This window comes from Peromyscus californicus, unplaced genomic scaffold (genome assembly GCF_007827085.1).
Source record: "Peromyscus californicus insignis strain IS unplaced genomic scaffold, ASM782708v3 Scaffold_11__1_contigs__length_118956290, whole genome shotgun sequence".
Taxonomy (NCBI): Eukaryota; Metazoa; Chordata; class Mammalia; order Rodentia; family Cricetidae; genus Peromyscus; species Peromyscus californicus.
In genome coordinates, this window is record NW_026294402.1 from 72281253 (window position 1) to 72297844 (window position 16592).

General features: G+C 42.7%; 1 protein-coding gene across 1 annotated transcript in view; it reads right to left on the reverse strand.

The window, feature by feature from the left end:
• The window catches only part of Lrrc1 (leucine rich repeat containing 1), a 119517-nt gene that overhangs the window by 60956 nt on the left and 41969 nt on the right, over positions 1 to 16592 (reverse strand). The window contains exon 2 of the mRNA XM_052714925.1: positions 9119 to 9236. Within this exon, the coding sequence (XP_052570885.1) occupies positions 9119 to 9236 (118 nt within the window). The remainder of the gene's footprint in view (positions 1 to 9118; positions 9237 to 16592) is intronic.

Sequence of the window (16592 nt, forward strand, 5' to 3'; positions counted from 1 at the left end):
TCTCAACTCCCCACAGTGCTCAGTGAGCAGCCACATCCTTGGGAAAGAGCATGGATGAGCTAGTCAGCAGCAACCAGAGCTGCACCGAGTCAAAGAGGAAAGCCACACCTGCTTCCAAGGGACAGCCACTGCTGTCTAATCCCTGTTTTTTCCTTTAAAGGCACACACCATGTAGGTTCTGAGTTCTCTTCTTGGATCTCTGCTCATAGAAATACACCCATCATGTCTGGCCAAGAGAACACAACACCCACCTCAGAAGTATCATGTCGTCTTTCCTCACTAGATGATGATAGCTATTATTGGCCATAAGATGGTCACAGACGACATGTCTTCTACTTGGCATCCCTGTATGGATCCTACTAGACAATGTGACTGAATTAAGCAGAGCCTTTAGGAAGTGAAAAGTTATGGACAGAGTTCACTCCCTTACAAAAGAAGCTACAGCCAGTTCCCCTGTCCCTTCTGCCACCAAGGAACACAGCATCGAGATGCCATCCTCAAATCAGACAGCAGCCATCCCCACCAGACACCACATCTACTTTGGTCCAGAACTTCCCAGCCTCTGAATTACAAACAATAAACTTCAGTTGTTTGTAAATTACAGATTTACTCAGTCTAGGGCAATGTGTTACAGAGGTGCGAATAAACTAAGAAACTACCTTCCGGATAACCCTTTCCTGTTTCCATCTTCAAACTCAGAGGCAGTCAGTCCATATACTGACAGGCTCGCTTCTCTAAAAAATGGACCAAATTATCAGTCTTGGCTTTATTATCTTCAATATTCTCAAAAAACAATGACAAGTGCCACTCCTCCATGGCGCCTGATTTCGGTTCCACCACTAGTGACGAGTGATTTGGGGCACTTCACAACATTTTCAAACCTCAGTTTCCTTACCCATCCTGAAACAATGGTACCCACAAGTCACAGGACTAACATGTGACAGTACAGGGCATTGGTCACACCTCCTTCAGCTGCATCTCTGCTGGGTCCTCACCCTACTCCTGCACTGTGACCCTCAGTCCTAACTCAGACTTTCATGTCCAAAAGGAAAGAGCGTAGGATGAACTGCAGCACCCGCTGCTACAATCCTCCATGCACGGCGTTGCTCTAAGCGCTGCGTACAGCCTCTTCATAAATCCACATGTCTAAAGTCCACTTTACAGATGAAGCCAACTAGGACCCGGCGAGGTCAAAGCAACCTGTTAAGTGGCAATCTGACTCCAAATCCTTTAATGACCTTGTGTCGCCCTAAAGCAAGTGCTTCAAGGATCCCTCCCCCACAAAGTAAAAGTCCAACTTTTAAACTCTATTCTAAAGTAAGTTTCAAATTTCAAGTTAGAAATCACACACATTAGCACAGGTTTTATGCTGTCTACTGACGTATCAGTGGCCACCAATGATCTTGACCGGTTCCTGGGTGTATGTGCTTTCTGCAGATGTGGGAAAGAAAGCAAGCATGCTCTGGTCTGGGGTGCATCAGTAGTTCCTACAAGCGTGGGGCTCACTGCTGTAAGGCAGTAACATGACCTCGGGATCGTGTATACGTGACTGTGTGCGTAAGTGTTTACTGGGTGTGATTAAGTTTACGAATTAGCTTGACTGCAGCACAGTGTGCCAAATTAAACATTATTTCTGGGTGTGTGCATGAGGATGTTTCCAGGTGAGAGAAACATTAAAAAGACATACTAGATAAAGTCAAATCACTCCCCAATTCACAATCAGACAGGAATTTCATCACTACTTTTCCTGGAACTCTAGTTTCCTGAGGGAGCAGACCATGGACTTCTGAGTGCTCCATGACTATAGTATGAGTTGATCTCCACATACTTCCCTCTCTCCTGCTCTTACTGGTGCTCTTTCTCCAGCACAAAATGATACTACGTCAACATCTGCTCAATACCAGGTTTGCAGATGATCTCGTGCTTAACCAGTAGCCAGGCCTTCCTCTTCTTGTTCTAGCTATCTGGCTTTTCCCAGCTCCTTTCAGCCCAACAGCCCATACGTGCCTCCCATGAGGACCTTGGAGACCCTGGATGGCAACGGGACAGCACAAGCTGTGTGCAGCAGAAGCCCTCACCTCCAACCCCCACACCTTCTCACACCACACTGTAAACTCAAGCAGTAGTACAATGGCCCCGTTTTGATGAAACACCAAGACTTTTTAAGTCACAGTCTACACTGACTACAGAGAGCTTGTTACTTCACCTGGCACAGTTCCTTGTAACCCAGAAATCAATTATCTGTGTACTTTTACCTCTTATTTCGTACTATTCCCATGACTACATGAGAATTAAAATTGTCAATGGGTAATATTATAACAGCCATTTATGTGTAGTTCTTTATCTGTAATACTTGTGGATTTCCCTCTTTAAGTGACAGACAACCTTAACATAAAACCTTATACTCGATACTCAACAAAAGCAAAAACAATTAAGGGGGTAAAGAGATGACCCCATCAGAAAAGTCCCTGCCACACAAACATAAAGTGGTGCATTCAAATCTCAGCACCTGTGCTACAAAAGGAAGGCCAGGTGCAGAAACACACCCTTTATAACCCTAGTGCTGGGGAAGCAGAGCCAAGAAAAATCTTAAAAAAAAAAAAAATCCAGTCAGTACAGCTTAATTAGTGAGTGCCAGATCAGTGAGACCTACACAGAAAACAGGATAGAGAGCAACTGAGGAAGAGAGCGCCATCAACCTCTCACATGCACACACTTCATGCAGGCGCACACGCATGCACACAGCCTATACAAACACATAGAAACATACACAAAAACGAGAACTACAGTTAACTAAAAGCATTTTAATGCATCATAATCTAAGGCGGTTTTGTTCTTCCGAAGGAATCCATAGTCACTTTCACTACGGGCTTTAAGCAGATAGGTCAACTGGACTGAAAGCTTATTCAGGACTCACACCAGTAACTTAGCATCAAACCGTCACTACACATAACCACCAAGTCACAGTTCTTAGTGATGCTTCTCATTCCCAGACTTTCCCTCTAAGGTTCTCTGTCCCTTTCCCAAAGCTGTCTTTCCTAGCTTGACATGCTATACAACGGTGAGGGCCTGTGTGGCTTGGACCATCCATAAAGAGGTACCATCCAGCACTCAACTGCGCCAAGGCTCGGCACCACTTGCCTCAAGCCAGAGCCACATGACAAGGTGGATGACCTCAAAATCAAAATGAAGCAAGCTGTGTGGGTACTGCGCCCCACCCCCCGCTACCCTCAGGGCTGTAAGCAGCAGTGCCAATACTCACAGCATCTCCCGAATGGCATCAGAGCCCACCACCCGATGTGATCTGATCTGATCTGGTCCCAGGAGAAAGCACTGTGGTCAGTTTTGCTTTCTGCATCAGCCACTGGATATAAACCCACCATTTGGGGGGGGGGGGGGTGGAATCAATGAGCAACTTAGCATGTAAAGACTGGGGAGCACTCATGGGGAGGGCAGAGGAAGGAACATAAAATGCCACTGAAAAATGGAGAAACTTTTTCAAGAACCTGTAACTAAATAAAGAACTTGTCCTAAAATCCATATACTCAGCCGGGCGGTGGTGGCGCACGCCTTTAATCCCAGCACTCGGGAGGCAGAGCCAGGCGGATCTCTGTGAGTTCGAGGCCAGCCTCGACTACCAAGTGAGTTCCAGGAAAGGCGCAAAGCTACACAGAGAAACCCTGTCTCGAAAAACCAAAAAAAAAAAAAAAAAAAAAAAAAAAAAAAAATCCATATACTCAGGTGTTGTTTTCAGTTATTATGAACATGCTAGTTTTAAGAAAGAAAAAGAGGATGCTATATAAATATTCTATTATTCAGTACAATTTTGTTGATAACAGGGCAGGAGCCACGTTAGAAGTCTACTTTTCCATTCCTATGTTCTGGTATAGTATGGGCAAGTTAGATACCCTAGGGAGATCCTTCTAGACAGGGACAAAAAAGACTGAGGACCGGCAAGAAACATAAAGTATAAACATGCTCATCAAAAGGGACTTGTGGTTTAATCTCTAAGCCATCTCTCTGGCCCTGGAATATAATTTTCCTAATCACAATAGCCCAATTCCGTTCTACTGTCACTTAAAAAATCATCACTATAATCTGGAGTTAAGTACTGTGGTGGTTTGAATAAGAATGGCCCCCAGAGGCTGATATTTGAATGTCTGGTTCTCAGCTGGTAGACTATTTAGGAAGGATGGAGGTGTGGCCTGGCTGGAGGAGGTATGTCACTGGGGGTGAACTAGGGCGTTTCAAAAGCCCATAGCAGGCCCAGCCTGCTGCCTGTGGATCAGGATGCAAGCTCTCAGCTACTGCTCCAGCACCATGCCTGCCTGCCTCCCCACCATGACGTCAGGACTAACCCTCTGAAACTACACAAGCCCCCAATCAAATGCTTTCTTTTATAAGTTGCCTTGGTCATGGTGTCTCTTTAGAGCAAGAGAATAGTAACTAAGTATGTAGTACTCTGCCTTTAGTGAGTAGAAGGCAACCCTCTTTTTTCTGTATTAACCCACGAGAAGGTACAAACTCAGGCGGAAAGTGCTCAAGTGAGGAAGCAGAACTTGTAAAGCAAGGGACAAGCTCTATGTGAGAGTTGTCTAGCCACCCTGCATCAGCCAAGCGGGTCCAGCTGTGCGCTTCCTTGTGCATGGTTAATGGTGACAGAGGCGAGGAAAATCTCCAGGTCCAGCCACTGTGCAATGCGCTAAGCAGGGTGTTAATCCTGGGCCCGAGTCAGGCAGCCAGAGAAACGAGAACAATGGCTTCATTACGGCACGTCTGAGGTGTGCCGTGGGTAAACGCAGACTTGTGCAGCTTTTATGGTGGGGTTGTACACAGTTAATCACAGAGGAACCAAATAGAAATACCGTGTAACTGAGGAGGAGGGCACAGGGATTCTCTAGGTTTGTGCTGCCCAAAGAGGCCTTTTCTCAGGAGCAGACTCAGAAGCAAACACAAGGTCACTTCAGCGGGTTTCAAGCCTGGTTATAAGCTACACTCAAGAAGCCAAAAGCTGCAGACCACAGGCATTGTTCGGCATTCCCTGCTTGGACAGAAGAAACTGCCCTAGCATTAAACCAATCCCAAGCTCCAGAAGAGATGAGAACATGAGTTCTGCTCTCCCTGCAGAGCATCCATGGCGCTTTTACTTATACTGGAAAGACCTTACATCTAAGTTCTTGTTAACTTGTCTTTGCTAGTTAGCCAGTCACACGCCAGGATCGATATGCTAACTAACCAGTACCCCTTCCACCTGGCCATCCCCACCCCACCTGCACAACTACAATACTCCCTGAGTTCTTTACTTCTCGTTTAAACTGCCCTTTTAATCTCAATATTTATTTTCCAAAAAAAGCAAAGTGTTTTAAACAACTAATACAAAGCACTTTCAACATCAGAAATGCGTATTATATAAATACAGTTTTATAAGATCTCATACACAGCAACTCATGGATAAAACTGGAACATGGATATTGTTCTCTCCATGATTTAACATTAAGTGTTAGAGTTTTTCATTTCTACCAATAATGACCTCAGCTAGGGCCAGTGATCTAGGCCTTACACTTTGGGGAAAACTAAATTGAAAGGAGAATGACATGATTCAATGATGTAAGTCAAATTACAGCATCAACTATAAAACTCAATCTACTGACACTGGGGCCAGAAACATGATGCGTTAGGAAAGTCTGTCCCGGATCCTTGGATAGTAGATCACATTATGGGTCAATACCTTTTCTTATGAGAGGCCATTTCCCTAGGACTGCTACGAACAGGCGGACCCAGGAAACAGACATAAAGTTCCAGTGTCGAGCTACAGGCTCTGCACCACAGTGAATGCCTCATACCTGAAGTGTATGTAATAAGCCTGGCAAGTTTTATGTAAGATTTTAACAACGCATCCAGATATCAATTCCTTATACTGTATTCCAGTTGTCCTTTATCTATATTCAAGGAAAACAAGCAGTATCTTTTTCTCTCAATATATTTTTGGTTCCTGCATGTTTAACATGTACCTCGGTGCTCACATGCATCATACAAAGAGTAGCGCCTCATTCCATCCCTTCACAGAACACAGCCCGGCAGACTTAAGAGCCAATCCAAAGCAGATCCGGCACTGATGACAGACCCAGGACTCTGGCCTAAGGTCCCCAGCCAGTAATTCTGGGAGCAGCCTCTATTCCATACCCCTGCCCCCAAAAAGCATGCCCTCACTGCCTAGAACACCCCTAGGCAGTGCCCTTGCCTCATGAGCTCACTCTTCGCTACAAGCCCATATCTCCCTTGACTCTGTGACTGAAATATCAGAAAACAAAGTCACAAAGGTGAGGGTTTGGGGGTCTAGGCAGTTCTCCTTGGTCCAGGAAACAGTCCTTTGAAAAACCTTACATATAGACTTTCTTAGACAGAAACATAAAACTCTCTTATCTTTCATTTAAGCAAGGAAAGAAAAATCCAAGAAAACGTGAGCTTACGTCAGCTCGAGCTTATTGTCCTGAACCAGGCATATCTTGGAGACTTCCCACCCTACACACAGAGGTGCAGGGTTGTCTGCGGCAGAGAGAAGTTAGGCTCACTATCACATGAAACTTCTGAAGGAAGTCTGCAGCAAGTCTAAGTGGTAGCTTCTAAAATCCTGCTACTGTCTGGCGGACTGGCAGGGTTAGCAGCCCCTGGGAACCAAGGCACAATCTCAAGGCCCACTCCAGACCCACTACTTCAGAATCTCCAATTTAATAAAACGTTCAGGTAATCACTGCATGTTCAAGTTCAACATGAAGCAATCCAATGGGTGTGTGTACCAACACCTTGCCTTCGTCCCCGATGGTCAAAGCACTGAGTTTTAGAAACTCAGGAACTGAAGACACCATTGAAAGCCCTACCGAGAAGCGGCCAGCCCTGGTTTTAGCTCTTCTACAACCCAAAGGCTGGGCAGGGAACTCAGACAATCAGCTTCTGTCTGCAGCAGGCAGCTCCAATTAGCGCAACAGAGAGACTAGACAGACCACAGACAACGGCCTCAGATCCTCACAATGCCTCAAGTGTACAGGCTAGGTTCTCGCACTGCCTCTCAGGCTGGAGGCTTTCTGACTTTTATTATCCACTCCAGTTGCCTTGGAAATTTATACTGATGTGGTTTTTATCTGCCAAAAATTAATAGTAAATAAACGGCAAAGGGAAAGGAAAGGAAGCACATTGAGATCTGCCCATCTGGAACTGGCCTGAGACCCTGTTCCTGGTAGTTATAGCAACAGTGACCTTGTTTGGATGTGTCATCCTGGCAGGCTTTTACAACCTTCAAGAAATCCCTGAACCCACCCATGCTCCATGCCGCACTCTCTGTGCTGGGATGGTGGTTCGTGCCCCCATGCCATGTGCCTGCCTCCCCCGACTCACCCCCAACACAGCACATTCTCAGGCAGGTTACTTATGGAGGCAGGGCTCTTCCAGGACAGTTTAAGGCCCTCAGGATTTCTCAGACAGTCTCAGGGAACATGAAAAACTGCTGGGACCTTCACAAGGCCCCAACACTTGCAGAGGGCAAGGCTGAGAATGAGAAATGTCAAAGGGACAAAGTGAGCATCCCCAGGGCAGGGAATGTCACACCCCTACACGGACTTCAGGCATGCTCAGCTTTGTCAACATACTGTCAGACTGTGGGGTAGAGCACACAACAGCTCACAGTCCGTCAGTCAGACTGTGGGGTAGAGCACACAACAGCTCACAGTCCGTCAGTCAGACTGTGGGCTAGAGCACACAACAGCTCACAGTCCGTCAGTCAGACTGTGGGCTAGAGCACACAACAGCTCACAGTCCGTCAGTCAGACTGTGGGCTAGAGCACACAACAGCTCACAGTCCGTCAGTCAGACTGTGGGGTAGAGCACACAACAGCTCACAGTCCGTCAGTCAGACTGTGGGCTAGAGCACACAACAGCTCACAGTCCATCAGTCAGACTGTGGGCTAGAGCACACAACAGCTCACAGTCCATCAGTCAGACTGTGGGCTAGAGCACACAACAGCTCACAGTCCGTCAGACTGTGGGGTACAGCACACAACAGCTCACAGTCCGTCAGACTGTGGGGTAGAGCACACAGACAGCTCACAGTACGTCAGACTGTGGGGTAGAGCACACAACAGCTCGCAGTCCGTCAGTCAGACTGTGGGGTAGAGCACACAACAGCTCACAGTCCGTCAGACTGTGGGGTAGAGCACACAACAGCTCACAGTCCATCAGTCAGACTGTGGGCTAGAGCACACAACAGCTCACAGTCCGTCAGTCAGACTGTGGGCTAGAGCACACAACAGCTCACAGTCCGTCAGTCAGACTGTGGGCTAGAGCACACAGACAGCTCACAGTACGTCAGTCAGACTGTGGGGTAGAGCACACAACAGCTCACAGTCCGTCAGTCAGACTGTGGGGTACAGCACACAGACAGCTCACAGTACATCAGACTGCTGGGGCAGAGCACACTAAGGCATAATCAGGAGAAACCAACCTTTCCCTGGGGCATGACTTCTGTATATCAGCATCCAAACAAGCATTCACCACCAGCTCTCAATTCCAAGCTCAGTAAAATGAGTGAGTGCTGGTCATGGTCACCTGTAGCCCTAGTACTTGGGAGGCTGAGGCACGGGGGCTGCCACAACTTCAAGGCCAGTTGGGCTACACAGTGAGTACCAGGCCAGATAGGTTTACAAAGTGAGACTTTGTCTCACAAAACCAAACCAAACCAAACTGAGCGAAGTAAGTCATGTGGTCTCCAGCCAAGAGAGGTGAAAACTGAAGCCACTTTTTAAAAGTAACAAGTGTTGGCAAATATCTGAAGTTAACTGAACTATTTAAGATGTTATTAGCCAAGCAATGTGAGAAAGGCCTGGGATTCCAGTACTTAGGAAGGGTCAAGTTGGAGGTTTGCAAATTCAAGAACAGCCTGAGCTACAAAGTGAGATGTCTCAAAAACATAAATCTAAATCTCATTAATTTCCACACAAAAAAGTGCACATAGCTTTCCCATAACCAGAAAAAGCATCTCCAATAACCTTTATAGACTCATTGTTATTAATCATGTCCCCAGCATCAAAAGAGACAAGAGGATGATCCACGTGGGATGTCTTCTTACCATTTCGAGACACATCCAGCTCTACTAGCTGCATGAAGTTTGCTATTTCCGGGGGGAGCCGCTGAATTTCATTGTCACTGAGTCCAAGCTTTCGTAATTTGACTAGCTGGAAAAATTGCTGGAAGAGAAAATGGTGTAACGTAAGTTTCACATACATTTGCATGACTCTGAGCTAAAATAACATTTCAGTTTGTCTTTTAAAACTAATGAAGACTGTACCCATGCCAATTTCCTCATTTGAGCGGTAACCTGATCATATAAAGACATCATTGGCATAAACTGTATACAAAGTACCTCTCAGGACATATCATTTTTGCAAATTCCTATCCATCTACAAGTATTTAAAAATGTTTAAAAAATGAATAAGCAACTTCATGAGAATAGATTGTCACATATTCTATTTATTAAAACTATGTTATTAAATACATATATGTAAACATAATCATTTATTTTAGAAGAACTTTAATTAAAACTACTGTTTATACAAAGCATAATACATTAATTCTATTGGTTTTAGATGTAATATCTCACAGTGTCTGCAGCAAGTAGGAAAACATTTTGACCAGGAATCAAAAGTCTCCACTGGTTCCCAGGGCCAAAGCACAATGACTATGTAGTCTTTCTAATGCATCCTTCAACAATGTACTAAATTTGTACAGAGATGAACATAAATATAAAAATATGCAATAAGCCTATGAAGACTACTGTTGCTTAAAGTGTTCCTGTGTCCCGGCCGGTGGTCGGGACAAATCTCTCCCACTCACGTCCTCCAAGAAAACACACAGAGGCTTATATTAATTAAAACTGCTCAGCCATTAGCTCAGGCTTATTATTGACTAGCTCTTACACTTAAACTCAGCCCATTCCTGTTCATCTATATGTTGCCATGTGTTCCGTGGCTTTACCTGTGTGCCATTACATGCTGTTCCCTGGACGGCAGGCTGGTGTCTCATGACTCAGCCTTCCACTTCCCAGAATTCTCCTTATCTACTTATCCTGCCTACACTGCCTGCCTGGCTACTGGCCAATCAGCATTTTATTAAACCAGTGTACAAAAGCATTATTCCACAGCATTTCCCCTTTTCTGTTTAATTAAAAAGGAAGGTTTTAACTTTAACATAGTAAAACTGCATATAAGAAAACAGTTATCAAGCAAGAATTATAGTTACAATATTTAGTCTATTTGTATTTGGCAAAATTAAAGAAAATATTCTATCCTATATTTGTGAGTCTAGAGTTTTACATCTAATTTATCTTTTATCATAATCAAGGAAAATTATAACTATCTAGTCTTCAACTACATCAAAGACCCCAGAAGGATATAATATTACCTAAGTAAACAGGAAGTGCATTGTAATCAACTTCCAAAAATCTAGAATGGCAGAGACAGCTGCCTGCCTGGACAGTCATCCAAAGTTCCTCTGTAACATTGGGGCATCTATCTTCAGCCCACAGGCCTACTCTCTCAGTTACTTTTTTTTCCTCTGTGTCCTGTAGAATGTCTAGCAGTTTCTTCTGTGAAGCAGGAACCTGAAGAACCATCTTGCCTTGCAAAGTTCTGTGTCACCTTTCTATGGGTCCTGCATGTCCAGTTGATACAACATTTTTGTCAAGCAGTTCAGGCAAAAACAGTTTCTTGCCCAAATGGCTATTTTTGCGAGGAAGAAGATAAACTCCATATGGAGTGTCTTCGATGCTCATATTTCTCTCTGAAATAAATTGGTGCTGCTAGGAGCAGATGTGTCTCACTGTCCAGAAAGTCTAAGTTTTTAAAACATTTTAAATGCCATATTCTGTAGGTGTTTGAAGTGTTTGAAGATTACCTCCTTAAATGAATTATATCTATGTATACCTAGAAAACTTAACATGACTATAAGTTTGACTATCATAGAAGGCTAATTATTAATCTGTATTCCTTAATTATCAATTACAATTTAAATGAGTTACATAAACATAGCACTTTAAACAAGAGTAGAAATATACATACAGTATAACAAAACTAACTTTAAATTTGTATCAATAAACTAAGATCTATACCAATGTAAAACACTTTAAACAAGTCGCTCTTTAAAAGTAGGTTCAACAATCCACCCTTTTATGCTATCATGTCTACATCCTGTATTTCCATATCAGACTACTAACACACAAAGCAAGAGGCAAACTAGATAATTATGCAGCAAAATTCTTAAAGCCAAAATGCAGGACAAATAATAATAAAGTTAAAGGAAGGAAGGAAGGAAGGAAGGGAGGGAGGGAGGGAGGGAGGGAGGGAGGGAGGGAGGAAGGAAGGAAGGAAGGAAGGAAGGAAGGAAGGAAGGAAGGAAGGGAGGGAGGATCAAGTAGCCATAAAGAAATTAGGAGAAGTACCTCTAAAGGAAGGAAAACTGATTGAAAACTCATTTTTAAGAAAGTTAAATCCTTGTCTTCTCTTCTCTGCCCTTCATAGTCAGGCAAAAAGTTAACTGAAAAAGTTAAAGCATGAGGGCTTTAAGGGCAAGAATAAGGCAATCCCGCCACGCCACACACACACAAACAAACACACACACACACACACACACGCACACACACACACACACACAAACAGTCCAGAGAGAGCTCACCCTCCTCCTGTCTGGGGGCAACCAGGACTCCAGGCATGGGCACAGACCTAGTGACACCAATTATCATAGAGAAGAGCTGACATGATGTCCCCCACCTCCAATACACAGTTTCTGCACATGCTCATCTCACCCACATTCCTGGGATCTGGATCTCTAATTTAAAGAGTCTATATTCTCTAGATACCTAAGAAAAAAAGCCTACCATATGCCAAAAGCCAAGTGTGTACGCATGCACATGCAGGAACACACACACACACACACACACACACACACACACACACACACACACACCACCACCACCACCAGAGAAACAACACAAGGAACCAAAGAAAACTTCATCAGCTAAAAAGTACAGGATGGGGGTGGGGGGAGAATCAAGCTGAAGCAGTATGTTACCAAATCAAGAAAAATTTGAATTAAACACTTGGAAATTTAAAAATATTGTAGCCTCCACAAAAGATTCTAAGAGAAGTAAATAAAATAAACAAACTTCCTCAGAAGAAATTTGGCAAAACTCAGAGATGGTAAAATAGGAGGAACAAAAAACAGAAAGAAAACTAAACAACTCCACAAGCAATAACCCATGCCAGTAATATGGAACCCAAACACAGGAAACTGCAGAACACGGCTTTTCTGTTCCCGAGGGCACACCTTCAGGACAACACGAACGTGTTCCAGTTTGGATCTGAACTGTATCCCGCATCTGGTGGTGCTGTGAGGAGGGGACTTACGGAAGCTTCAGTAGGTGGCAAATCTAGCTGGAAAGAGAATGTCACCATCACTTGATGGTGACAGTCCAGAGCCAGGTTTCACCTCGATTTCTCTGTATACTGGTCCATCATGATGTAGACAGGCCCCTCCTTGAGCTTACATTGCCATAAATGCATCTCTTCCCACTGCCATATCTACCCTGCTATGATGGACCAAAACCATAAGCCAAAATAAATCTTTCCTCCCTTGTTTCTGTCCGTTATTCTGATCACAATCATGCAAAAATAACTAATGGAATGGAAAAAACACAATTAAGGAATATTGAACTAATAGAACTAAAAGTTCTACAGTAAGTACAGAACTAATTGGAATTTTAAACTCCCGAAGATGAGTGGAATAAAGGGGGAAGCGACTGACAGCGAGTTTGAATTCAGATCAGCACCGGTCCTGACACAAACCTGAAAAGTCAATGACACATGCCTTAAAAAGACAAGAAGTTAATTCCCACCCAAATATGAAAAACTTGCTTTTCCACACTTTCCCCAGAAATCTGTCAAAATGTGGATGTAAACTTAAAAGAATGATATGACATTCAGGATAGCAAAGCAGCAAAACTCAGAAGGACAACAGAAATTCCAGGGAGATCCCCATAAGCCCCTGAACCACAGTCCATGAAAATAACCTGAATACACAGAAGCCAGATATATAGGCTCCCAGATGAGAGTTTTGAAGGAAAAAAAATGAATGAAAACTCATCTCAGGGATTATCTGATATGGTAGAAAGTACAATGAAGAAATCCACAACTCTCCACATGTTAGAGATTATCTGATATGGTAGAAAGTACAATGAAGAAATCCACAACTCTCCACATGTTAGAGATAAATCAGAACCATTCATGGAGACAACCAAACAGGCAAACAGGGATGGAGCTGGTTCCCAGCAATGTACAGCACAAGAGAAAATCCTAATATAAATATAAGGTTTGGTTAGGAGGAAAACATAAGTCATAATAATATTCTATCATCCACATTGATAAAAATCATTATGTCAATATTTGAAAGGCAAGAAACGGAAAGTGCTGAATCTTCAACTTCCACTAATGGACATCTATCGAGAGCTACGAAGTGGGACCCACTCCAGCTGGAAAGCAGACAGGCCACTGATGATAAGAAAGCACACCTCTAAAACAGCACTGAGCTGGGCGTTCTCAAAAGCCCAGGAGAGGCAAGAGGCCCCTGTCCCCAGCTGATCAAAACTGTGAAATGATTGCATATACTACCTTGTTAAAAATAGAAAATGGGGGGGGAGGCGGGAGAACAAGGGAATCCGTGACTGATATGTAAAATTAAATTAACTTATAAAATAAAATTTTTTAAAAAATTAAAAAAATAAAAAATAAATAGAAAATGAAGCCAGGCAGTGGTGGTGCACACCTTTAATCCCAGCATTCAGGAGGCAGAGGCAGGTGGATCTCTGTGAGTTCGAGGCCAGCCTGGGCTACAGAGTAAGTTCCAGGAAAAGAATCAAAGCTACACAGAGAAACTCTGTCTTAAAAAAAAATAGAAAATGAATTTACAAAGGAGAAAGTCTGTACTAGGATGACAGGATGCTTCAAATGTTGACTCTAAGATGCTAATATTTAGTGGAAAGATTTCCCATGGATAGGTAGGATTAACATAGTAAAAATGGCAATCTTACCAAAAGCAATCTACAGATGCAATGCAATCCCCATCAAAATCCCAACACAATTCTTCATAGACTTGGAAAGAACAATACTCAACTTCATATGGAAAAACAAAAAACCCAGGATAGCTAAAAGAATCTTGTATAATATAGTAACCTCTGGAGGCATCACCATCCCTGACCTCAAGCTCTACTATAGAGCTATAGTTATAAAAACAGCATAAAAACTGACATATGGACCAATGGAATCGAATTGAAGACACTGACATTAATCCACACACATATGAACACCTGATTTTTGACAAAGAAGCCAAACTATACAATGGAAAACAGAAAGTATCTTCAACAAATGGTGCTGGCATAACTGGATGTCAACATGTAAAAGATTACAAATAGATCCATATCTGTCACCGTGCACAAACCTCAAGTCCAAATGGATCAAAGACCTCAACATAAATCCAGTTACACTGAACTTGATAGAAGAGAAAGCAGGAAGTACTCTTGAATGCATGGGCACAGGAGATCACTTCCTAAATATAACACCAGTAGCACAGACACTGAGGGCAACAATTAATAAATGGGACCTCGCCGGGCAGTGGTGGCGCACGCCTTTAATCCCAGCACTCGGGAGGCAGAGCCAGGCGGATCTCTGTGAGTTCGAGGCCAGCCTAGGCTACCAAGTGAGTTCCAGGAGAGGCGCAAAGCTACACAGAGAAACCCTGTCTCGAAAAACCAAAAAATAAATAAATAAATAAATAAATAAATAAATAAATAAATAAATAAATGGGACCTCTTGAAACTGAGAAGTAGGGCAAAAGACATGGACAATAAGACAAAAAGACAGCCTACAGAATGGGAAAAGATCTTTACCAACCCCACATCTGACAGAGGACTGATCTCCAAAGTATATACAGAATTCAAGAAACTAGACATCAAAATACTGAACAATCTAATTTAAAAAATGGGCTATAGAGCTAAACAGAGAATTCTTAAAAAAAGAATCTCAAATGGCTGAAAGACATTTAAGAAAATGCTCAACATTCTTAGTCATCAGAGAAACGCAAATCAAAATGACTCTGAGATACCACCTTACATCTGTCAGAACGGCTATGATCTTCTCCTTTTATTGGTTTTAAAAAAAACAACTGGTATTTACATAATGATCCAAAGATACACTGCCTTTTAAAAAGCAAGTCGGCAACACAAAACAGACAAAACTTTACAAATCTACTGATATACTACTAGGCACCACTCCTCATACTATAACTGAAAATAGCAAAAATAAGCATAGTACATAAATATATCTTTACATTATGATGTTAAAAACTAGGAAGCACATTGTGAATAAGGAAAACAGACTAGCCAGTTGTTACCTAATTCAGTATTATGCAAATAATAAAAATGATTATTAAAAACACAATAGAACTTGAAAAGGGTTACCATGCAAACAAAATTCTAAAAGGAAACAAAGTTCCAGGGTCTCTGTAAAAAGCCATGCTACCTACAGGAAGAGACTGCAGCGAGAGAACATTGGGTGGGATAAAGTAGATTACACTGAGGTCACTTGACAAGAGTATTGCACGAACTACTGTTTTTAAGATTTAAAAAAAAAAGATTATTTAAATGAGCTATATATCTGCACAAATGGTTCTACTAATTGGACGGATTTGATAATGAAGAAGATTCTCAAAGGGTGCTAATCCTTGAGATTTCTTTAACCATCAGTTGAGATTTAAGGGACGGCAATCTCTTTTTACTAGTTGTACTAAAGTATCACCAAACACAAAAGCCATTGAAAAGAATCACATATTTGAATAACTGAGCCGATGCCAATTGTTCAAAGAGTCTGACAGTTTCATAATACATCAATGTGTTTACTCAAGCATGAAAAGCTTACTTTGTTTTCCAAGAAAGGCGTAATAGCAAAAGTACAAAAGCCATCACCAATTCCATGCATCCAGGGACCGTCCGTTATGTCACACACAAGAAATCAAGTAAATCGGGTACTCAGGTCTGCAGCAAATAACAAAAATGGTAGCCTACAGATCTCCATGTCTAATAGAAGTCCTAACAAGCAAACAAATTAGGGCTTCGTTCCGCGGGTTGTATGCATCCTCACCTACACCGTGTCCCAATTGCTGCTTCGGTCAACATTGGAAGGTACACACTAGTTGTAAAAATACAGTATGCTATGATCTCAAAATTAACCCAATAACTCCTCAGTCCTTTCCTGCATTAGCCTGATGGATCTAAGCAGATGTTCAAATGTTCTAAATCATCTATTTTTCTTATACAATTGAGGAGATGTTACTCAAACTATATTACACTGTAAATTTTCAGCTTCCTTACATAGGCAGAGAAAAGAATTCATAAGCTATAAACCCTTCTGCCTTGTTCCTGAGATCGGCCAGGGCACACGGAAAACAATTTGTGTAGCTCTTCTGGCAGGGTGCCTGAGCACTGAGCAATCATATGACAG